At 42.5% G+C, this 24399-nt stretch overlaps 3 protein-coding genes across 3 annotated transcripts; all 3 read right to left on the reverse strand.

Annotated features, from left to right (window-relative positions):
* Positions 1 to 14079: 14079 nt before the first annotated feature.
* Positions 14080 to 14652, reverse strand: LOC138943997 (uncharacterized). Its single transcript, XM_070314889.1, has one exon. The coding sequence runs from the start codon at positions 14650 to 14652 to the stop codon at positions 14080 to 14082; it is 573 nt and encodes a 190-aa protein (XP_070170990.1).
* Positions 14653 to 21338: 6686 nt separating this feature from the next.
* LOC138943998 (uncharacterized) lies at positions 21339 to 21959 on the reverse strand. The gene is made up of 2 exons (XM_070314890.1): positions 21834 to 21959; positions 21339 to 21779 (listed from the first exon to the last, which is right to left on the reverse strand). Exons 1-2 carry the CDS (start codon positions 21957 to 21959, stop codon positions 21339 to 21341), a joined length of 567 nt encoding a protein of 188 aa, XP_070170991.1.
* Positions 21960 to 22009: 50 nt separating this feature from the next.
* Positions 22010 to 24196, reverse strand: LOC138943999 (uncharacterized protein PF3D7_1120000-like). Its single transcript, XM_070314891.1, has one exon. The coding sequence runs from the start codon at positions 24194 to 24196 to the stop codon at positions 22010 to 22012; it is 2187 nt and encodes a 728-aa protein (XP_070170992.1).
* Between the last annotated feature and the right edge of the window lie 203 nt (positions 24197 to 24399).

A 24399-nucleotide genomic window follows, 5' to 3' on the forward strand; every position in this document is an offset into this window, starting at 1 on the left:
TCGCATTGGTAATGCTATTAGCAATAAGTCCGTCTTTTTCTTTGCGCGTGGCATATCTTTAATATGCGTAACGCGATACTCAGATGCAGGTCGCGGTTGTCTCTTTCTCGCTTCCTTCTGCTCGTCTTTGCTGCTGCTACTTGCGCTATCGGCGTTTCTTTTTTGTTGTCGCGATTTCTTCCGATCGCGTATATTTTCGTCGTGCGTTTTTTGCTGATTTCCGACTTTTAGTTTATTGTACTATTTTTCGGTTTCCCGTTTAGGCTCCAGCATTCGTCGCGGCTGTGTCCTGTCTTTTTGCAATGTGCGCAGTATTTATTTATCGCGTTTATCCGCGAGGATTTTTCCGGTTTTGGGAGCGCGTATCGGCTACTTCGACAATCGCGTCCGTAATGTCCGTTTTTTCCGCATTTAAAGCATTGCGGGTTCGAACCTCGATTATTTCGCGAGTAACCTGGTTTAGTTTTATTTTTATTAACAAAACTACTTGTTCTCGCCATTCCCGGTCTGAGTTTTTCTTCGGCGCTAGCGCCCGTTATCGCTTCTTGGAGCGTTGTGTATCGCTGCGCGCGTACGAGTACTTGTAATTCGTCGTGTAATCCGATTTGGAAATTTATTAACGTCTGCTCTTGGATTGTTTATTGAATCGTGCGTTTTGAGGTTGCGGAATGCTCCTTTCCTTCGATCATCGAATCACATAATTTCATCGCTAGTAAATCAACACGTTGTCCGAAAGCGTGCGCAGTTTCATTCGGCTTTTGTTTTAACGAATTGAACTCGATTTGTAAGTGCATAGTACTTTGTTTAGACTGGTAACAAGTCTCGAGTTGTTGTTTTAATTCGGCGAACGTCTGAATATTTCGTGTCTCGAAATCCTGCATGGCTTTTCCTTTCAGTTTTGTAAATAATATTGCTCGGATTAACGATTCTTCATCCGCAGGATGTATGTCTTGAACGGCGTACGTGCATGCATTTAAAAATTCTAATAATTTATATCGCGATGTTCCGTCAAATTCGGGAATCATTGCTCTTGCTTCTTTTAACGGTAAGTAATTCGGAGCGGTGCTTCGTCGACTTCTGATGTCGCGTGCGGTTCGTCCGTATGTTCCATTAAACGCGTCGTTACCGTCTTCTGAGCAGTTATATCCGTGACATGGTAACTCCATAATCGCGTCTTCTACTCGCGTTACTCGCTTGTTTAATGATCTTACTTCCGTGCGTATTTCATTTAATATTTCGAGAAGGTGCGCGTCGCCTCTTCTTTCGCAGTTTCTCTCGTGTGGCGATGTGTGATCAACCTCCACTATATTTCGATCCATTTGGTGAATGGATCGTCGCATTCTTTCTATTTCCTCGTCTACCGCGCTTTGTGGCGGGTTCGCGGGAGTGTTTTCTTGCGGATTTCGCGATTCGGCCATATTATTTTCTTGTTAGCTATAAATTTCTTCCGGATCGAATAGATCGCTCTCGTAGGAAGTTAATGAAAATTTGCGCCGTAGGGATACTCTACTTGGAGTTCTACTTGGAGCTCTACTTCATACGGTCGCGTACGTCTAGTCTCGCGTTGAGTGTCGTCAGTGGGGTCAGTCGTATTACGCGGGAGTAGGCTTTCGTCAAAATTGTTAAACGGAAATTCGCGTTCTGTGACTACGTTATCCAGTAACTCGGTCTCGTTTTCGCTCGAGTATTGTTTTTCTAAGTTTCTTCGCGTTTCATCAAAATTTTCTCGCGGTGTTAAACTTACGCTTATCGCTCGTCGGGCTGATTTGCTTAGTAACCACGATCGGTTCGCTATCGGTTTCGGTATATTAGAAACTTCCGACATTCACGCTATTATATTTATTAAATTTTTCGGACTTGCAATAGTATAACGGCTCGCATGATCGCTCGCTGTGTCAGTAGGTTGCTGACGCTGCAGTCCTTCGCTCGGCAGCTGATACGGCTGACGATGCTCGTCGTACGGCGGTCGTTGTCCGGCGTCGGTGTGTTGTCTGTAGAGTTATCGTAGGTCGCGATGCTCACGTTTCTGCTACAGCTGTTGTGGCGATGCTCGTTCTGTTGTCCGTGCAGTGTCTTCCGTCGATTGTGGTTTCCGTCAGCTTACGTTTTACGTGTGCTGGCGTGCCTGTCCTGTTTACACTTTGGGTGCTTTGCAGGTCTTGGGGAAGGTTTAGCTGCTGCTTCCATCCGTCAACTTCAATTGAATTGATTGTTGGCGTGCCCGCTTTTTGATACAACCGTGTCTTTTGCAGGTCTTGCGTGAGTTCTGGCGATGCCCCGGCAGATTCCACTGCTGCCACCAAATAATGTTGTGCCTCCGGAGAGGCACGGTAGTTGGGATCGTTTGCCGGAAGGAATTTAGGAATTCGGGCTCCGCCCGAGAACTTCACTGTCTTTATTTGATTAGAAATGACACCTTTGCATTTAAATAAATATATTAATATCTATTTTATATCGATTACAATGTTCCCACACTTTCGCTCGCGTCGCGTATCGCGATAACGGATATCTTGAAGTGCGCGTGTCTAGAGTCGAGTTTCGGTCTCGAGACTCGCCTCTCGCTTCTTCGTGTATATTTCTGCCGACTGCGTGGCTATTCAATATTATAATAATCATTGATACTTGCTTTGACACTCGCGGTTGTTAGAGATATTGCTCGCGTAATGGAATAAAGATTGCCCGTTCGGTAGTTATTGTGACTACTATTAATTAATGATCAAAACTGTCCGCGTAATATTAATGGTAAAGACTGCCCGCCGTTCGTTAGCGGTGGGCCTTTTTATTAACTTTCCTAGGCTTCCCGGGAGGGGGTTGTTTAGCGACAAGGCTGTGTGCCGTGTCGCTTGATTTTGGCAATATCCGGATGCAAGCTAAGAAGTTCTAAGTAGGACTTCTTTGCTTGCACTTTCGCAAATTCTTTATTCCTTTTTATTTCGCTTTTAAATAGGATTTCTACGTTGCATTTTCGCAATATCCTTCTTCCGCTTGCCCTGATTTCTGCGTTTTCGCAATGAAATGATTGCACGGTCGCTCGGGCTTTGCGCGTGGCTCGCGTTGTCAGCGCTTTGTTCGGTCAACGCTCGTAACGTGATCTGTATTCGCGTTACACGTTGAGCAATCATATAAAATAATATGTATTTAGAATAATATATTTAATAATTCGTGTATAGCCTGTTCGGGCTATAACAGGCCTTTCCCGCTTGCCATGTTGTAAATTTCAATTTACAGCATAATGCCTAAAACATAAATACATCCATTACACTAGTACACAATACATACTCAGCCCAAAAGTATATAATACGTAGGACATCTAGGAGTGTCAGCAGAATGCAAACAGCATTCGCCCACACCCCTACCCTGCGTCCTGAGACCAACCGTCAAAATTATAGTTATAATCATCTAAAGCAGGGTAATTACTACATCAACATACATTAAGAGACGTTGTTGTAAATCGTATAATTTCCTCAAATCTTAATGGCTAATCAATCAATCAATGCGACCTTATGCACTCCCTTTATATGCACTTCCGGCCATCCAGCAACTGCCAGCTTCACTCTTTTGCTAGCAATAAGGCTCGAGCCCTCGTCGAGATCGACTAACCTCTCTGCTCAACACACGTCACATGCCGGCAGAATCCAACATGGCGGCGTCAAGTAAAAGGAATGACTCCCCAAACTAAACGCTCGCAGAGTGTATCAGCCAATCCTGTGCGCCCATCAGTCTCCGTTTTATTATATGAGCAGTATAAAGTATTTAACATATTTTGCTTCGTGAAATAGCCTCATGAGCAATATGACCAGCGGATTTATATGTGTATGATTTATAATAACTATTGTTTTCATTAGCTTTACTTTATTTAAGTCTATGAATGTCCAAAATAGAACTGATCATTAAGTCAAATTAGTAGAACGTATCTCGTATCTCAATGCTGTCTGAATTAAGCAAAATCATTACCTCAGCATAATAATTATATTCTATGCCATCATAGTAAATCAGTTATAATATCACGTCGTATAAAAACTTCAGGAGACCAAAGTCTCCTGCTAAACGTTGCAATAAATAATTAACCATTATGCAATCAAAATGACCACAGATTATTCCAACTGATATCCGTAAAAGCAATAATAGAAGAATGCAACAGTAAGAGAAAAATGTAATATGACAGTACGATAATCAAAGAAATACCTCTAAATTATTATCATTACATAGCTTAAATTCAATTAGTATCTCCTTCATCAATAAATCGCTCAAAATCAGCTTATGATAGTCGTCGAGACTCACAGACAATGTAAAATTCAGGCACAGTAAAGTACTTTACCGCTTGCTCACCTTAGATCCAGTTATTAACGCCGTTCTGCCTCAATATCAGAAACAATTCCCGATCATCTGAGGATATTTGCCAGATCGAAACTCAATAGTATTAACCACGCCAGGCTTTATTCTCGGCAAGAGGCCCATGGTCTCTATCATTAACATTATCATTCTGATACACTATCTTGGCTGCATTATTATGTGCAATATTTTAAGGAAAAATATAATAATGCATTCAGCAAATACACAGATTGTTCACGATTTCAAAATTGCACCAAAAATAAGTCAGCAGCAGATTCATAGAAGACGATCGTCCATTTCACGTCTATGTGACATCATACGACGTGGCGCCAAAGGCCTTCCAACATATTGAATTTTATACACACCGTACAAGATCAATATAATAATTAATTATAATCATGAACACAACACGCGAGACAAAAGCACTATTAAATATCAACTATTATATACATAATCACGAACTTGGGAGTCGCTCCGGGGCCCAGAATACGACCGCCATTACACGCACACCTCGTGGCACAATTAATATTTAGCTTTATAATGACAAGTTAAAAATTGGAGCAAAAATTATTATTGTATCAATCGACGCGCAATCCTTTGAAACGCATTTCGGCACAGTTTTTTCCTCGATTGGAGCCCTTTAAATCCACTTTATTCCTAAATATCGGAGCACTGAGCTGTCACTGAACTTAGTCTCAGATTCATCCCGGAGCGATTCCAACCCCCATGCAACCTTTTTTTTTGCGAGGAGGGAGAAAATGCCTTCGCACATCCGGCCACCCGTATGACCGGATAGTGTGGGGCTTGCACCCATTAAAAACTCCCCCCTTTCCGCGATCTCCTCGGACCTTCCTCTGTCAGATCCCGAGGGCCTACTTCCGCATGACTTCTACAGGATCCGACAGCCCTCGCATGACTCCTCCGTAATCCACCTCCTCTTCCCAGCCCCCCTCCCGCACCCCCCGTGGCTCCTGCCCTACCCTCCACCCTCCAGTAACCCCAAATGTTATGTGTACATGTTGTTAAGTATATTGTGTGTGTGTGTGCAAAAATGTTTCGTGTAACCTGTCCCAGGTATGTATCTATATTCCGATAGACCACCCTACGACAACGAACTGTGTTAAATGTCCCCGGTGTCCCTCACACCAGTGTACCCCCCCCCCGCCCCGCGCCTTACCCATCCCCCCCATCCCCCCATGCTGAAGATCCCCTCTTCATCGCGTAACGATGAAAAACGGAACCCCACAGGCCGAAAAGAGAACTTGTTGCCTCGGGCGACAGCAAGCCAACGACAAAACGATCTAATGTGACCCGACTAACACCTCCCCGTTTAGTTACGTTCACACTGACCGTTCACCTCCCGACTACACAGAACTTACGTGCATGGAGACAATGAGTGAATGAATAGATGAGTGAATGAATTGATGAGTGAGTGAAATAATGAGTGAGTGATGGGTGATGAATAAGTGAGTGAATAAATGCGGGAAAATGAAAGTGGTAGTATGCGGTATGTATGTATGTCACGAGTCGAAGAGGAAAACCTACTACTTATCCTAGTCCAACTCGTCATCCCTGATTGGTGGAAGCTGAGCGCGCCCTAATCGTTCTCGACGTCTCTCCTCCTCCTCCTTCTCTCTCATTACTTTTTCGGCGAATGCCGAGAAAGCTACCCAAAGCTCTTTTGACCCCACGATGGCTTCGACAATGTCGCCAAGCGTGAAGTCCCTATTTAAATTAAGCTTCCGTTGATTCTGTCCGTATCCCAGGGCAATCCCTAATTGCGTGATAGACATCGTCTTCTTCACCACAGAAGTCGCAACTCGAATCGTTCCTCCTACCGATTCTATAGAGATACTTCGAGAAGCAACCGTGTCCAGTAAATATTTGTGTCACGTGGAAGGTCATTCCGCCAGCCTCGCGAGATATCCACGTTTCCATCCTGGGGACTATGGCCATTTTCGTCAACTCCCCGGGTGTATTCGGCCTTTCCAGCTGGGTTCGCCATTCGTTCAGCATACTTAAATTCTCCTCCTCTTTAATCTCATTCCTGGTTTCCCTAGAGAAATTCCCATTATCCCTAGATTCCATAGTGCATTCGTAAATGCGTTTCCGCATTGACGCCAAAAAACGTAAAGGCGGCAAGCGAGCCAACAAAGCTGCGTTGCTCGAAACTGTCCGGTATGCGGAAATGACACGCTGCGCTACTGTGCACTCTAAACCAACCAGCATGGGTGATAGTTTGCTGGAGATCAGTGTATCTCCCCACACCGGAGCCCCGTACGACATAACCGACATAACTACATTGGCGAATAATCTGCGACGCTTTTCATCGGGACCTCTGAGATTCGGCATTAGTCGATTGAGAGCTCGAGTTACCCGATTTGTCTTTTCAGCGATGTACCTAAAGTGGTCGTTAAACGACCAATTCACATCTATAAAAACTCCTACATATTTAATGCTAGGTGAGAAATTGATCAAAGCTTCTCCTATCATGATAGATTCCGGTAATTCTTCTATACCTTTTTTATGGAATAGAATGACCTCTGTTTTTTCTCTAGCCACCGTTAGCCCTAAACTATTAATACGATTGATCACTCTAGTGGCGAATACACTGGCTCTCAAACACACATCTCCAACGTGCGTACCGGAGACAATGATAAGCGTGTCATCCGCGTAACACAGGATCTCGCAATTCTCCTCCCCATCTGCGAGCCCAATCACATTATCGAACGCGATGTTCCAAAGGATTGGGCCCAACACAGAGCCCTGGGGCACTCCAGCTTCCATGTCTCTCACGTGGTGTTTCCCGTCAATCCCTATATAATGGATAGTTCTTTCCGATAGATAAGAATCCATGATCCTCTGTATGTACGTCAGATAACCTTTGTGCCTCAAGGCCCTGCGAATGACCCTCCAGGGTATGCTATTGAAGGCGTTACGAATGTCTAGAGAGACCACGATCGCGAAGCCTCCTTCCCTAACACAGGAGGAAGTTATATCCTTCACCATAAGAAGGGTGTCACAGGTGGACCGTCTCTTTCGGAAACCAAATTGGTTGTCCGAAAGCCTGGACCCCTCGCGCTCCGCCTGCCACCCCCATGCAACCTTTTTTTGCGATAGGAGGAGAAAATGCCTTCGGCACATCTGACCACCCGGTGTGGTCAGGTAGTGTGGGACTTGCACCCACTAAAAACTCCCCCTTGTCGCGATCACAATTGGACCGCACCCATGTCGAGGAATCTGAGATCTACTTGCGTATGAACAATCAAACGCCTCGACAGTCCTTGAACACCATCAACGTAATCAGCGATGCCTTCCTTCTAGATTCCTCCCCCTTTTCCCCTCCCCCCCTTTGGCTCCTGCCCTGCCCAACCACCCTCCTTACTTCCCCTAAATAATTTAATTGTAGTGTATATGTAAGTGTATATAAATGTGTATGTATATATGTACATGTATTTATATATGTAAGTCTAACCCCAGATGTGAACTTAAATTGTTTCAAGCCCACCTTGTGTTCCCTGTAATAATTAGTTATACCCCGTTTGTATGTATGTATAAAATATAAATAGATAATTAAGTAAATCCAATCAAAAGTGAATTACAATTTTAATAAATTTAGATGAATAAAATAAATAAGATAGGTGATGTTACCCTCCCCCCCCATAAATTAATTGAGAGCCTTCAATATTACAGCGTATATAATAAAGAGTTCCCAAGAAGGACCGGAGAAAGTTGTCTCCAACCGTCATCCCGGTGGATGAACCCGGTGGATGAACACTTAAAACGGATACCCATGAAACAGCCCTACCACCCGTTATCCAATTTAGAACACTATTGATAAAAGGCTGCCCACAGGCATCGATCTCGTTGCACACAGCACCAAACAATCACCGCATGCAATAAATATTAATATTAATATGTGGAGTAAAGAGAGAAAAAAAAATAAATAAATCCATGAGTGAATGAATGAATTGAACTAAATGAATGAATAAATGAACGAATGTAAATCATATGGAATGAGCAAACAAAAAGAAGTAAATAAGTATTTCTCGTGACTGTCCAGTGCGTGTGAAATAACCCTTATATGACATGTACGTCACCAGTCCGAGTCTAGTTCCTCTGAAGGAAGACGATTGCGCCCTACTCTTTCTCGACGCCTTTCCTCATCTTCCTTATCGCGCATTACCTTTTCGACAAAGGCTGAAAATGATAACCACTTTTTTTCTGTTTCCAGAATCGCATCTACTACGTCACCTAGGACGAAGTCTCTGCTCAACCCGAGTGCACGCTTTAATCTAATCCTTTCCGGATCCCAAGCAGGACACTCTCTCAAGGTATGCAGAACGTCATTGACATCTTCTCCACAGTAATCGCAGCTCGTGTCATCCCTCTTACCGATTCTATATAAGAATTTAGAGAAACAACCATGACCCATCATAACCTGTGTCATATGGAAATTCATACTTCCAAACGTTCGCGACATCCAAGCCTCCAGCCTCGGAACCAGCACCAACTTGGTATACTCACCCGGAAAATTTGGCCTTTCTAAATACATCCTCCACTCCTCGAGCATTCTCGCGGTCTCCTCTTCTCTAACTAAATTCTTAGTATTTCTCTCTAGGGTGCCATTCTCTCTATGCTCTTTCATACGGTCATAAAAACGCTTTCGCATAGGAGCAACAAAACGTAAAGGGGGAAGTCTTGCAAGCAATGATGCCGCGTCTCCCGAGATTGTTCTGTATGTGGAAATTATTCGTTGTGCAACCGAGCGTTGTAGACTCACCAAACCTCTCAACATCCTACTTGAGTTTAAGGTATCGCCCCACACCGGGGCGCCATATAAAACGACGGACATGACAAAGTTAGCATAAAGTCTGCGTCTCCTTTCATTTGGACCTCTTAGGTTAGGCATAAGCTCATTCAAAGCGCGAACTACCGTACTAACTTTCGTTTCAATGAACCTCATATGTTCGTTAAAAGTCCATCGAAAATCCACTAGTATACCTAGGTACTTAATACTAGGCTGAAAAATTACCAACGTATCGCCCACAGTCACGCCAGCAGGTAAGTTATGTGTTCCATTTGGATGAAAGAGGATTGCCTCGGTCTTATTGGCTGCCACTTTTAACCCTAGATTATGAATATAATTCACCACTCTGGTGACAAACACGCATGCTCTCAAATGGGTGTGCTCAATGTCCTTACCCGTTACCACAACAAGGGTATCATCAGCGTAGCATAGCACATTGCAATGCTCCTCCTCCTCCGCAAGGTCAAGGACTCTATCAAACGCGATATTTCATAAAACTGAGCCAAGAACCGAACCCTGGGGAACACCAGCCTCCATAGGTTTTTTCTGGATTTTATCATTTTTATCGACGAATTGGATGACTCTTTTTGATAGATACGAGTCCATGATTCTCCTGATATAAGAAGGGAAACATTTCCTTTTCAGCGCTTTACGTATAATTCGCCAGAGTATGCTATTAAGAGGATGCCGGATTACCGACAGAACGCGAATATTCTTTATTTTGCAAAATCTTTTTGTTGATTATAGATATCAACAAATCCTTTTCCACAATTAAGGTACACATAATAACGGAGTGCGGAATTTAACATTTCATATGAAAAGTTAAAAAAAATGAGAAAATTACAGTTTTGTTATCGGCTTCTGCGTCAACATTTACTTAATATAACAAATTTGTAATCTACACGTGCCTAATCAGTAAACTCCGCACTCGGCATTTCATCAAAGAGTATAAGTGAACTTAGAAAAGTGAGTTTAGAAGCTTTATAAAAAAGATTTTGCAAAATAAAATTTTGGTGCATATGTGTGTGTGCGAGATGGAGGCTCAAGAGTAAAACAGAACAGTAGATTAGTTGCGTGATGTCGCGATAGACGGAGCTGCAATCTTATATGACAAGGACAGACATAATCGTACTATCTTTGTCTCTTTCATGCGTGTGAGAGTAATATACATGTACGCACTAACATTATTGCAGTATCTTTTTTCTCTCGATCATACGCTCTGTCTTTTTCTAATCGCTCGCTCGCTATGTACTACGTATCGCTTAGCTTCAGTGCGCACGTCAGTGAGCCGCGCGCTGTGAAGTGTGCAGCGGCGTACACTATCAAGCGCGCGGTTCACCGACATGCGCCCGGCTAAAGATTGGCGCTGATTGGCCAGACTTTACTCAATAATAACTCTTTTATTAAGTATTATATAAAAAATTGGTACAGGACTTTTCTTCTCGGTTTCACCTGCTCTACCTGCACATGACCGGTGATGCAGTTGACGCCGGACACCCTGTATATATATGTCATGTTACTATAGAAAATCAAATGTCTGTATTTCGCATTTTATATATCCGAAAATAATTTAAATGCATTAATTACATTATTGTGATTAAAATGACATGTCGTAAAATATTAATAAATAATGTTTTTATGTATCGAATTAATTTCAATCAATATGAAAATAATTTTTTATTCGGTTACAGAATATTTGTTTATAAAGATGCGCATTTGTTTTTATTATTACGCGATATTTGTAGCATGCATGTATCTAAGTATGTATGTACGTATCGGGGAATAAGGCGACTGTACTATTCACACGCACACAGCCAGGCACATGCGATAATATCAGTGCGCGGCAGTACTCAGTCTCAGTCTCAGTCGCGCGTGTTGTGTACATACGCGTAACGAGAGATAACCGCAAAAATGTGCTCAACCGTTATAACGCGTTATAACGCGTCGAATTTAAAAAACGAGTGTTGTGTTTGTGTAGTCATAGTGTGTTCATATAATAGGGCGAAAATGTACTGAGAAACGCTTGCCTCGCTTTGCCCGCAGACTTTCTTTAAAAAGAATAAGGGTCAAAAGGTTAGTATATTTATATACCATAATTCTAGAAGGAATTGTTTTAATGTATAGTATATACTAATATGTCGCTAGATATAATTGAATTTTTTTTCCGTGCAGTTTACACAAAAATATAAGTATGATAATGTAATATTATATAAAAATGTAATATTTCAAGTTTTTTTTTTATTTTTTGATTATATCTTTAAAGCAATTCCTAAATAGAAAACAACATAAAGACCTTTGTATAAAAAAATTGTAACATAAAATTAATCTTTAAATAGAATTTAGAATTACTACAATACATGAACATACACATTATATGTATATGATGCACATAGTATTTAGTACTCATATAGTATTTTTGTTATAAAGAAATAGACAGACATGGGCAAAAAAAAGAAAGAGAGAGAGAGAGAGAGAGAGAGAGAGAATAGGAATGAGTAAGCGAGAGAATGGCTGTACAACGATATATCGATTAATAATTCACATCAGTCGCTAAATAGTGAGCATAAAGTATTGCTACGGAGAAAGATCCAACTATTTCCTTTTTTTTCTTACTTTTGGCACTTGTATAGACACTTGCTCACTTACACTATATCTTCTTTCTCTTTGCCCATTCTTCTCTTTCTGATCCGAGCATACTATGTGTGTTATATATTATCTATATGCGATCTTTTCGTGAACTGGTTGTAAATATTTCATACCAGATGCGGTTTGCATGTGCGCTCTAAATATTGCCGAAATATTTGATCCCAGAAGCGATCTTTTCGTGAACTGGTTGTAAATATTTCATACCAGATGCGGTTTGCATGTGCGCTCTAAATATTGCCGAAATATTTGATCCCAGAAGCGATCTTTTCGTGAACTGGTTGTAAATATTTCATACCAGATGCGGTTTGCATGAGCGTTCTGGTTAAAAATATATCCCAGAGGCGATTTACGTGTGCTGGGTATTGTAAAAAATATCCCAGAGGCGATTTACGTGTGCTGGTTATTGTAAAAAATATTCCAGAGGCGATTTACGCGTGCTGGTTATTGTAAAAAATATTCCAGAGGCGATTTACGTGTGCTGGTTGCTTTACAATATTTTGAACCGGATGTGCGATTTAATAGTTATGTAAGATTAGCAATATAACCGTATTATATATTATAATACATATATATGTATTGTGCTATTGTATGTATGTATGTATGTATCTATGTATGTATGGTATATATATACTATATATATATATATATATATATATACATAAAAGGCACACAGATATATATATAACAATACATGCACACACACACATACACATGCCAAATATTAATCCTCTTTGAAAGATACTATGGAAAGGCACACACACACACGTACATATATATATATATATATATAGTAAGCAGTGGTATCAACGCAGAGTACTAGTAATGTGTGCAATTGTGTTCAAATATGCAATAAAGGCAGACACGTGTATATGTTATACTGTTATCTATACGCTTAGATACGCTTAGATATGCGTGCGAGGCAATAGAGCAGTAGAAATACACGATGTTGTCCGATTTCAACATATTGAACACAATTCTCTTTCAAATATGCATAAAACATGCAGAAATATTAATATTGGTAACAGCGGAACTAAAATTATTGATATTATCGATAATTTCGGTCGGTATTATCGATAATTTTAGTTACGCTTAGATGAGGGCGCTAACCCGTCGGAGTTCGGCCGTCGCTCCGGCATCCTCTTAAACGCGTTTTTTATGTCTAACCCTACCATTGTCGCGTATTCGTTATTTAGAACTGCGTTAAGTATAATGTCCCTTAATTTCGTAATGGCATCACAAGTGGAACGGCCTTTCCTAAAACCATATTGGTTTTCCGAAAATTCGGATTCCGGATGTTCGGCTTGCCATAGATAGATTCGGTTCACTAAAATTCACTCGAAAGCCTTGGCAATTTCGTTAATTAGGTAAATAGGCCTTGCCTTTGGAAGTTCCGCATGATTCTCAATCTGAGAGCCGCCTTTGGGAATCAAGACCAAGTTCGCACATTTCCATGAATCCGGAAAATTACCTAACCTTAAACATAAACTAAATATATATCTTATCCATTCCAGGAACTCATCGATAACATGTCTCCAGACTAATCGCCGGAACCCATCAGGTCCGGGGGCTTTGGATGGCGAGGGAGAGATCTTTCTAACCACCTTGTTGACTTCACCTGTATCAATGTCCCACTCATCTGACCATATAAAGTTTGACCAATCCTCAATTGGATCTGGATCCAAATTTCCAGGAAATAACGAGTCCAACAATTTGTCCAAAAGATCTCTCTCTAGCAGTTCCGTTATACCTAACGAGGGAGCTTTTAATTTCTTTAGGACGATCTTATACGGCAGTCCCCATGGGTCTTCATCGATGGAATCCAGTAGTTCCTGCCAGGCAAGGGACTTGAGTCTGTTTATCTCGTTACGGAGTTCCTTACGCTTTGACTTATAAATTAAACCTAACTCGTTAATCCTAACTCGTGATCTTTGCTTTCTCTTAGATCTTTGCCACGCTCGCCTCGCCTTAATGCATTCTCGTCTTAAAATGGCTGCCGAATCCTGCCACCAATAGGCATATTTACGCGGTTTTCGAGGTCCAACTCTCCCAGCCGCCGCATCGCAGGCCTCCTCCATTGTATCGTCCAGCCATTTTACCATTGCGTCTACGTTGTTTAGTTTATCTGCTGCTGGTCCCAGGCCTCTCCACACCAGCACCGCCGAGAAAAAGTCTTCATCGAACCTCTTACAGTTCTATTTGCGAGGCAACATTTTATCCGGGGGTACCGATGATTTGCCGATATGGATGTCAAATGAGATGTATAAGTGGTCTGACAAGGATTCGACCTCTTCTTATACTCTCCAATCTCTAACTAGTTGAGTCAGATCCGATGAAATCCAGGTCAGATCAACAATAGATGAGCCCTGAGGGCGTATACAAGTTGGCTTTTCACCAATATTAGCAATCTTAAGATCCCTTTCTGCCGCCCACCTGGATAGCAAAAAGCCTCTTCTGTCAGTAGAGTTGGACCCCCATAAGCTGGCCTTAGAGTTAAAATCTCCTCCAAGGATAATCTTACTTACTCGGTAAGACAGTATCTCCGAAAGTTCATCCAAAAGATCGTTAAACTCCCTTAGATCTATACTGGGAGGCGCATAAATACAAATTACCAAATAGGGACCATAAGACAAAGCTATAAAGCGTGAACCAATTCTGGCTACCTCGCATTTTAAACTTAGATGAAATGGATCCACAAAAATTGCTGCCTTACCATCCCTGCTAGCATACCAATTGGACGTAGCCGGAATATAATTAGGTTCAGAAACTAGCACTATACCTACTTCAGTCTCTCGTGCATGGTGAACCAGAAGATCTAATGAGGGTTTGCTCACATTTACATAGGCTTGGAGGAATTTAATTTTCATTGGTTTCCATTGACATTGTTTCCCTCTTAAGGTCAGTCGGATTTATAGTTCTAAAATTGGTTCTAGTCCTGTTAACTCTATGTTCCGCTGTGCATAAGTATGATCCCACTCTATGATTACAGTCTTTTCCATCGGAAGCACAAACCTTACAGGAAGGAGGACGGTTGCAGTTTCGTGTCTGATGCCCCGCTTCCCCACATTTAAAACAGAGGCCACTGTAGTCCTCTCTCGAATTGCAGGTGTATGTCACATAACACTGGACCTCCAACACTTATAACACTGGACCGGTTTACTTTCCAGTAAATCCACTCGCACTATGGACCAGCCAATTCTAACCTTCCTTGGGTTAGAGATCTTAATTGCGGTCTTTAACGAGCACTGGGCCCAGACCGTAAAAAGACCATTGTTCATTTGCCTAATTGGGCCAATTTTTATGTCTTCTTTACAGCCGCCCGTTTGAACTATGACATGGCAAACTTCCTCCTTCGTCACCGAATCATCCATTCCAATTAATCGGATTTCCCCTCTGATCATAGGCCTTACCACTTTTGCTTGATCCTTTAGGACATATTTTAATTTATCAGTAAGTGCATCCGCACATTCATGCTCGTTTTTCCCGAGAACCTCAATTATCATGCCGCCATTAGCAGCTCTTCTTATCTTGGTCGTTTTGATTTCGAGATCATCTAGGGATATTTTTCCCCTAGCAGTCTTCAGCATATTCGCGTAAGTAAATCCTTCCTTCTGGCTAGTAATAAGTACCGCAGCTGTCTTTGGGGGTCTGCGGTCGAGTCTATTCTTAATGTTTGTATCATCCTTGTTACTATTAATCTCTTTTCTTTTCCTATTGTTTTCCATCCTATATAGTGTACTTTTTTCCTCTTGACGTCCACTTCTGTTTGCCCATTTCTTTTTTCCTTGGAGCTCCTTCCCACTTTCACAAGTTCCAGCTTGGTTGTTACGCCCTCTATTGCGTATACTTGGATCTTCAGGAGTTCCCGACTCTCTAGATGGGTCCGAGGGTACGATCTGAATATTGGATATTATCCTTGGTTTCTCTCTGGGCTTACGTCGAGGAAGAGGGGAATATTGATTATCCTCCAGATCTCCCTTCCTTCCTGTTATTACCTCAGCTCCCCTTCTTCCTGATTTCCTCATTTCAGCCCTTTTCCTAATCAGATCCCTAATTTGTTTATTAATTTGAACCTCGTTAATATTGTTTTTCTCTTCTTTTTCAGGTTTTTCAGGGGCACTCAAGGACCTTCCGGTATCTTCACTGTTACGTCTTAGCACCGGGTACTTCTCTCGCGGTTTTCCATCTACAGGTGGGTTAAACATTGTTTCTTCCGTTTCAGTTTCTTTATCTTCCATTTCTGAAAGTCCTTATCCATCCTTAGTATTTAGTTTCCTCAGTTTCCATTCCGTTACCCTTTTGCTAGCTTTTGCCTTCCTTTCTTCGTCTTCAGCATCATCCAGCCTTCCTCTTAATACAATCACTTCTTTCTTCAAGTCTTCAACCATTTCACGTAGATCTTCTATCTCTCTATTTCTTAATGTTTCTTCTCTCTAATGTTTTTCCAATTGTGCAGTAATTTCTTTATTCTGAAGTTTGAGGAACGTAGGATCACCTATAGCCTCAAATTTATAAATTAATGTATTCATAACTTCTTTGGCTCTCTCCAGTTCTTTCCTCATTTTGCCGCTCACTCCCCCTTGGATATTTCTACTTTTGGCACGCATGCGCTCGATACTCGCCAGGCAATCAAGGCCAAGTGAGCCTACATGTGTAGCACCCATTATTCTTAAGTCCTGGGGGGCAAAATTCTTTTTAGCCTCATCTTCGTCGGATAAAATAACTATTTTAACATTGGACTTACTTTTTCTTTTCTTAGACGTTTTACTTTCATTGATTTGCGCCTCAGATTCTGATCCATCATCTATATCAGTGCTGGGATTTACTTGCACATTTCGGCCCGATTCCGTGGCTCACGCCTATTGCCCCCCACTCACCGCTCGTGCGTTAGCAACGAGTCGCCAGATACGCGTAACTAAGGAACGCGACGCTTTGTCTCAGGAGCGTCCGTATATAAGAATGCCCAAATATAATAATAAGACAATACTTTTCTATAATTAAAAGTTTTTCTTCAATATTTATATCAATGAATTATAAAATATTGAAGAAAAACTTTTAATTCTAAGAATTTTCGCGCTGTATTTAGAAAAGTATTGTCTTATTATTATATTTGGGCATTCTTACATATAAACGCTCCTGAGACGAAGCGTCGCGGTCCTTAGTGACGCATAACTGGCGACTCGTTGCTAACGCACGAACGGTGAGTGGGGGGCAATAAGCGTGAGCCACGGAATCGGGCCGAAATGTGCAAGTAAATCCCAGCATTGATCTATATCAGCCGATTTCTCCAACAGGGACTCATCAGACGACGTAAGTTGCATTCGTTTTCTCCTTGATTTACGCTTTCCTTTAGGAGTTGCAGCAACCTTACACTGGTTTGAACTTCCACTCCTCTCGTCATTGCTCGGTGTAATGACAACGGGGGACACCTTGGCTTTCCTTTTAGAGCTTCTAGGAGCGGTGGTGTCTTTATCCAGAGACGACTGGCAGTCCTCAAATGTATGAGGGGGAGAAGTCAGATCCAAAGGATCCTTATCACTCTCACTATAATTTTCGACGGTAGCCATTTCAGACTCCTTGCTCGTCGGCGACAAAGGGGTGGGCCCTACGCTGGATGAAGACAGATGAGCCTCAGGGACCATAAGGCTCAAATGCCTGTTGCTGGGGGAAATCCGACCCCCCTGCGACGGTAACTTTTTACTCTTATTGTATTGCATAGTCATAGTAGTGTTTGCGGGTTGGTTTCTTATTCGGGGTATCCTTCCCCTAGGACGGCTGGCTTCGCTACGTCTGCGAGTCTGTCCTGCCCGTACCGTATCATTGAACTCAATATTCCATAAATCATTGTCGTTGTCCGAAGGTTTTGCAGTAGTCATCATAAATTTAATTTGACGCCCTGGTCCTATGGGCGACAGTAACGACGCTGCGTTTTTAAGCAACACCAGTTCAGCGGAGCCAAAGGCCCCAAAAGAAGTATCTCTCAAACTCTTCTGCTCACAATAATCTTCCTCTGGATAGTGAGAGGCTCGCGTAATTGTGGAAAAGCTTGCGAAATCGAAAAAACCCCGTGCACCGAGATTTCCAATGTCCATATCGTTTAAATGATCCAACCATTCCTTTTCCAGAAATAACTCACGAAGGACATCTAGTTCTTGTTGCAGATCTCGAATCCTAGCTTCTTGTACATTGGCTTTACTTAGGATATATTTTCTGTCATTCTCCAGTTTGGCCACAGAGCGGCAAAGCTCACCAGAAAAGTTAAGGATCACATCCACAACCGATTGCAATTTGACCCTAAATGAAGGAGGGACTTCTCTTAAGAGTTCCATGAGCACCTCGATCAGTTCTTCATACTCCGTCACTTCACTACTGTTGAATGTTAGCGTCAAAGTTTTATCGTCCGATTCAAAGGAGGTCTTGGTATTTTCCTCCAGAGGCCCTTCTCTTGTTGACGACGAGGGGAGTCCAGGGACCATAGGCCCCCACCCGCCGAGCCCTGGGAGATACAAGCATCCCTGCGCTGGTACTTTTTTATTATCCTTTACGTATTTTAGATCCATATTGTATTATAAGTTTGATTTCGCCCTTCTACTAACACCCAGATTACATTATAGAGTAATGTAAGTTTACATGGAAATACATCCGGCCAATACCGGGCTACACGGGATCCATATATGTATATAATAGTTACATCGTATGTATTATTTAATAAATTATAAGCTCTATTTAATAAATTATAAGTTCTAGATCTATTATTGTCACATTATTGTACATTAATATTAACGTTAAATTAATCAATTAGGATTATCTACATCAATGCGCAGACCAGAATACGCAGTCATGACTGTCCGAATGCCGCCATTTTTGGTCGGTTGGTGATCCCGACCAACCGTTCACAGATAGCCAATCATAAAGCTTCAGATTCTACATGCCCGCAGCAACTCTAAATCTCTTATTATCACACTACTGATCATCAGTATTAATAATCAGTATTAACAATTTAATGTGATACTGATCATCAGTATCACATTAAATTGGTCGGTTAGGTTTATCCACATCAATGCGCAGACCAGAATCCTTTGTCGCCGCCATCTTAGTTGTCCGCACTACATCAGCCAATCATAGCGATCAGCCAGGCATCGCCGCTATCCTGGTCAACCACATTCGATCAGCCAATCAGAGGAGATTATTCATAAACGACTTTCATACCGTATCCATCTAAACATAGTTTCTTTCATGGCGGTATAAATGTCACCATCACATTAGGTCGTTTTCGTTGAAAAACCTAATCATAAGTCGCCTTTAGTACGAAAAACAATTAAACTATTAAGCTACTAGAACTGTTGCGCATGCGCTTAAAAGCTCGATTTGTAGATATTATATATTGAGCCATCGATCAGCATAATTTTAAATACTTATTTATATTCGTAGGTTATTTCCAACAGTTTACATAGTTCAGAGAAATTCCAAGATCTAGAAGTTATCTCAGCCAATTACAGATAAGTATTCGCAAAATTCATTATATTCATTATATGCCGGCCGTCTACTACCAAGCATGTACGTGGTTCATGCCTCAAGGCTTCAGACAGCGACTCGCAGATCAATGCAGAGAACGATCAACAACATACATCGCGCTCCCAGCATATCAAGATAATAATAATTTTAGCAATTAATATTGTACGCACTCTGTTACGCTCTCCTCGATGTCCATCGGTATGAATTCCGGCAATCTTGTCGAACTATGTCATCATCAAGCAGTAATGTAAGATAGTGCAATGTAAGTTTACAGTTTGATACATAGCATTGCCATGGTATACTATCATCTCTCTTACATATTAATAATATTAAAATCTTAAGCATTTTCGACCCGAATATTAATTAGTAACAGTTTATACACACGCGCATGAGGTTCGAATTTTTATCTTTTAAGCTCCAGTTCATATTATTTCACATGTTTCACGGCATATACAACCATACATGCACGCACACATCCTTCTGTTCCTGTCCTGCGCTGCTACAGGACTCTCATGGGTAAACTCCGCAGCGACATATACACTCAAGAAGTTACAGCACAGCTACGATTGTATGACCATGAGACCTCCCATAAACTAAGAGTTACTACCTGATATAACCACAAGATAATGTCATATTTCAGTCCGTTTCTACTGGTTACTATGTTATTATCCGTATATGTTTAAATTAATCACGGACAGGCAGTGTGTGCGTGCATATATGTTCCTATTTTATTTTGCCACAGTACTCTATTGTCTTCGCCATTTCATGTAGAGAGCCCCTCACCGAGGTATGTGCAATCATCTCTACTCCGCAATGTCCCCCATTTAACCTAACCTTTTTTTTGCGATGGGAGGAAAAAATGCGTTATGCACCATACCCCGGACCGGTCCGGGACGTGTGCGGGACTCGCACCCGTTAAAAACTCCCCCCCTTCACGGCCACACTGACCGCTTACAAGGTCGGACACCGGGTACCTGTTTCCACATTACACTCCGGTGCCCAACTGGTTCTTCTGAAAACTACCTCCGTAATCAATGATCCCGTCCTAGTACCCCCCCCCCCTTTCCCCCTGCGGCTCCTGCCCTTTCCAGCCTCCCTCCTTAATCCTCCTCTCCAAACGTATTTAAATATATAAGCTTGTGTGGGCGTGTAAGTGAGTGTGTGTGTGTGTGTGTGTGTGTATGTACTTATGTTCTTAGTTGTGTGAGGTTAAATAATTCCCTATTGTTATTGTAATTTGAATATTGACTCCAAGTACGGACTTAACCTAATCAAGCCCACCCTGAGTTCCCGAAAAACGTAAATAAGTAGGTAAGTATGCCCTGTGCTTGTGTATCCTGTACTGTGTACCCTGTGCTGTGCGTCTATATATATGTATATCCCCCCATTCCCCCCCCCCCCAACCACGATGTTAACGGACAAGAACCCCTTAGTGTTACACTGATATAACACCAGAGTTCCGCCAAGGAGGACACAGGCAAGGATCTTCATCGATCATACCCCGCTAGGTGATCGTCTAAAATGGACGTGCGTGACCACCACCACACCCGTTACCCTGACGAATAAAGATTGATGGGAAATTGACCATGGACGTCACTACTTGGAAACACCCACGCAAGCAGACATGCATAGATCAACTAACCATATGCGCATACGCACATAGGTACGACCAACCACCCGTCATCGCAAATTTACGGCCGATGACTAATGGAAACCAACCATAGACATCGACACTCGAAAGACTCCCACACACACACGTGCCCATGCGAGACGATTACAGAGAATGTGATAAAATGAATAAATGAATATGTGATTGAATTAATGAGTGAAATGAATGAATGAATGAATGAATGAAGGGTAGAGTGACTGAGTGAGTAAGTGAGTAAATGAATGTATGGATGAGTAACCGGATATGAGTGAATGAATAATGATTAATCGTCGCGCATGTGAGGGATAAGCTCAGCTCTGATCACTTTCACCAATCCAAGTTAGTTCCTCGGAGGCAAGTGAACGCCACGTTATATCGACACCGATTTCCCTAGCATAGCGCTGTCTCTATTCTGTGAGATTGCCTAAAATTGTTCCTAGTTTTTACAACCTTACTTTTCGCTGTGCATAAGTATGATCCTATTCTATGATTGAAGTTCTTTCCTTCCGAAACGCAAATCTTACAAGAGGGAGGTTGATCGCATTCTCGGGCTAGATGTCCCGTCCCTCCGCATTTGAAGCATAACCCACTGTCGTCTTCCGTTGATGTACAGGTGAGCCTAACATGTCCGAATCTCCAGCACTTAAAGCACTGGACAGGTCTATCCTCTAATAGGTCTACTCTTGCCAGTGTCCAACCTATCCTGACTTTTTTCCTATTAGCCATCTTGATGGCCGCGCTCAGAGGGCATTGTACCCAAACTGTGAACAAACCATTATTCATTTTCCTAATGGGTCCAGCCTTAGTTTCCTCTTCTTTACACTCCCCATTCTATGCGACCAAATGTTTTACTTCTTCCACGGAAACTGAGTCGTCGAAACCAACCAACCGGATTTCACCCCTGACCATGGGCCTAACTACTTTCGTCTGATTTTGAAAAATTGTTTTAAGTTTTTCTGCCAATGTGTCAGCTCTATCACGGCTATCCGATCCCAATACCTCGATTATCATACCGCCATTGGCTGCCCTTCTAATTTTAGTGGACTGAATCCTTAACTCGTCTAGGGAGATTTTTTCCCTAGCCGTTTTATAACCTCTGCATAGGTGAGCTCTTTCTTATAGCTAGTGATCATAACAGCTGCATTCTTTGGAGGTTTCCGTTTTAGTCCAATTGTCTTACCAGTCCTAACATTATTGTTTTCAGGTTCCCTATTTGCTGTGTAACCAGGATTTTGGTGTGCAGGTAGGTCACCTCTCACTTGTTCCTTTCTCCTTTCCGATCCCTTCCCTCTCCTATTTACATTCACCCAGGCCTCTCTACTCTCGGATCTATTACCAGAGTTATCCCTAATTTGGGTGTTATTATCCCTGGTATCTTCTGTCCTACGTTCAGCTGAGCTCGGGGGAATCAGTCTAATGTTTGAGATAATCCTTGGTCTCACTTTGGGTACACGTTGTGGAAGGAGGGAATAGGCTCCATCTTCAGTTTTTCCAGGCTCTCCTCCTGTTTCACTGTCCTCCACCTTGCCTTTCTTTTTCAATTCCGCTCTTTTCTTGATAAGATCTTTAATTTGCTTGTTGATACTTCCTTCTGTTATAATCTCCTTTTTTCTTTTTTCAGGCTCAGATTCCATGACTGCCTGAAGGTTCTCGGCCTCATGATTACGGAGATTCATCATTGGATCTTCTCCTCGTGTGTCTTCCTTTGATGGTAAGTGCTGGGTTATCTCTTCTTTGGTTAGTGTCCCTTTATCCATCATTTCTTGCCTAACTCCTTCTTCTCCTAACTTATATCCCTTATTCCTCCACTTCCAGTCTGTGATCCTGAAGGACTCTCTCGCTTTCTTCCTGTCTTCTTCAGCCTCGTCTCTCCTATCTTCAGCCTCTTCCAGTCTACGTTTGAGCTCGGCAATTTCATTGCGGAGTTCATCAAATTGACCTTTTATCTCGTCCATTTCCCTCTTCCTAAGGACTTCATTGAGTTTCATCATAACTATTTCAGCCGACAGCTCTTTATTTTTCATCTTGAGGAAGGTAGAGTCCCCCGTAGATTCCGCCTTATAGATAAGGGTGTTGATGATTTCCCTCGCTCGTTCCAGGTCCCGTCTCATTTTCCCGTTGATTCCTCCTTGCAGGTTCTTACTCCTAGAGCGCATGCGAATCACGTTGGCCAAGCAGTCCAGGCCAAGTGAACCCACGTTAATGGCCCCCATAATTCGTAGGTCTTGCGGTGCAAAATCCTTCCCAGTTTCTTCATCCTCCGATGAGATTATAATACTATCTTCTTTTTTACGGCCTTTAGATGTAGTTAATTTCCCAGACTCCCCGGGTTTGGGTTTGAAAATTTCCCCAGATATTTTCTTCTGTTTCATGGAGTTTGTTCCCGAGCTCCTCTCCGTATCTGATGACCTAACAGAGGACGGATCCTCCACAGACTCCTTAGTGATAGCAGCCTGCGTCCTTTTCTTCTTGGGCCTTGTTTTCCTTAACGCCACAGGCGTGTTCCTAGGAAAAGATTCCTTGCCTATATCCTCGTCACTCGGGGTAATAACGTCCGGCGAGGCCTTGGCTTTCCTTTTAATTTTCCCAGCAAGTTCCCGCTCTTCATCCTGTTTAGGGGTCATCCTCAAGTCCCCACTATCCGTTTTCATCCTTTGCGTCTCAGTTCCTCCGGGTGATGAAGAAGAATAGTTCACAAAGGTAAGATCCAGAAGGTCCCTATTATCCTCGATTCTATGACCTTCTTCGGCGGTATCTATTTCACTCTCCACGCCCATCGCCGACGTGGAAGAAAGCCCTGCGAAAGATGAAGACGAGCAGGCTTCAGGGACCATAGAGCTCGCCCGCCTGTCATTGGGACTCCGAAATCCCTGTGGCGGTAACTTTTTAACCTTGTCCGTGTCCATATTCATATTTGTAGCCGTTTCATGGTTTGTTGTTCGGGGTGACCTTCCCCTAGGACGGCTGGTTTCTCCACACCTACGAGCCCGTCCCGCCCGATCGTTCTCCCAGTCACCGCCAAGGTTTTCCGACGGTACAAGACTGCAGAGAGCTGCTTCGGCGACAATGTCCAGCTCCAGAAGATCTACAGCTTTCTCTATAATTTTCCCCTGCGTAAGATCAATCGACTCCTGTATCCGATTTATTTCAGCCGTCAAAGTTCGGCTGTAGCTCCGGCATCCTCTTAAAGTGTTTTGATCCACGACATGTTCCCCTTTAGATTGAGTAACAGGCGATGGATCGATCATACAGGACAGTTAATGTTAGAGCACGCCCTCCGAAAAGGACGCACTCCTGTTTCCTCGCCCTATCGGGCACACACAACAACCACCATGGCTCCACTGTCTAGCGACGTTGCCCCGAGACGGGCGATGGAAAAATCCAGCAGCGCCTGCGGGATCTTATGCGCAGGATGGACAGTTTAGCCGCGCCTTAAGCCCACCTTCCTTCC

Source organism: Polyergus mexicanus, unplaced genomic scaffold, assembly GCF_030449975.1.
Source record: "Polyergus mexicanus isolate NDT 795.1 unplaced genomic scaffold, iyPolMexi1.0 SCAF_70, whole genome shotgun sequence".
NCBI classification, from domain to species: Eukaryota; Metazoa; Arthropoda; class Insecta; order Hymenoptera; family Formicidae; genus Polyergus; species Polyergus mexicanus.

Bases quoted from the DNA above. Each gene is read 5' to 3' on its own strand.
- LOC138943998 (XM_070314890.1), bottom strand. From the start codon at position 21,959: ATGATAATCGAGGTATTGGGATCGGATAGCCGTGATAGAGCTGACACA. The intron at 21,780-21,833 runs GTTGGTTTCGAC...TTGGTCGCATAG, and splicing joins TCAGGGGTGAAATCCGGTTG to AATGGGGAGTGTAAAGAAGA.
- LOC138943997 (XM_070314889.1), bottom strand. From the start codon at position 14,652: ATGAAAATTAAATTCCTCCAAGCCTATGTAAATGTGAGCAAACCCTCA.
- LOC138943999 (XM_070314891.1), bottom strand. From the start codon at position 24,196: ATGATCGATCCATCGCCTGTTACTCAATCTAAAGGGGAACATGTCGTG.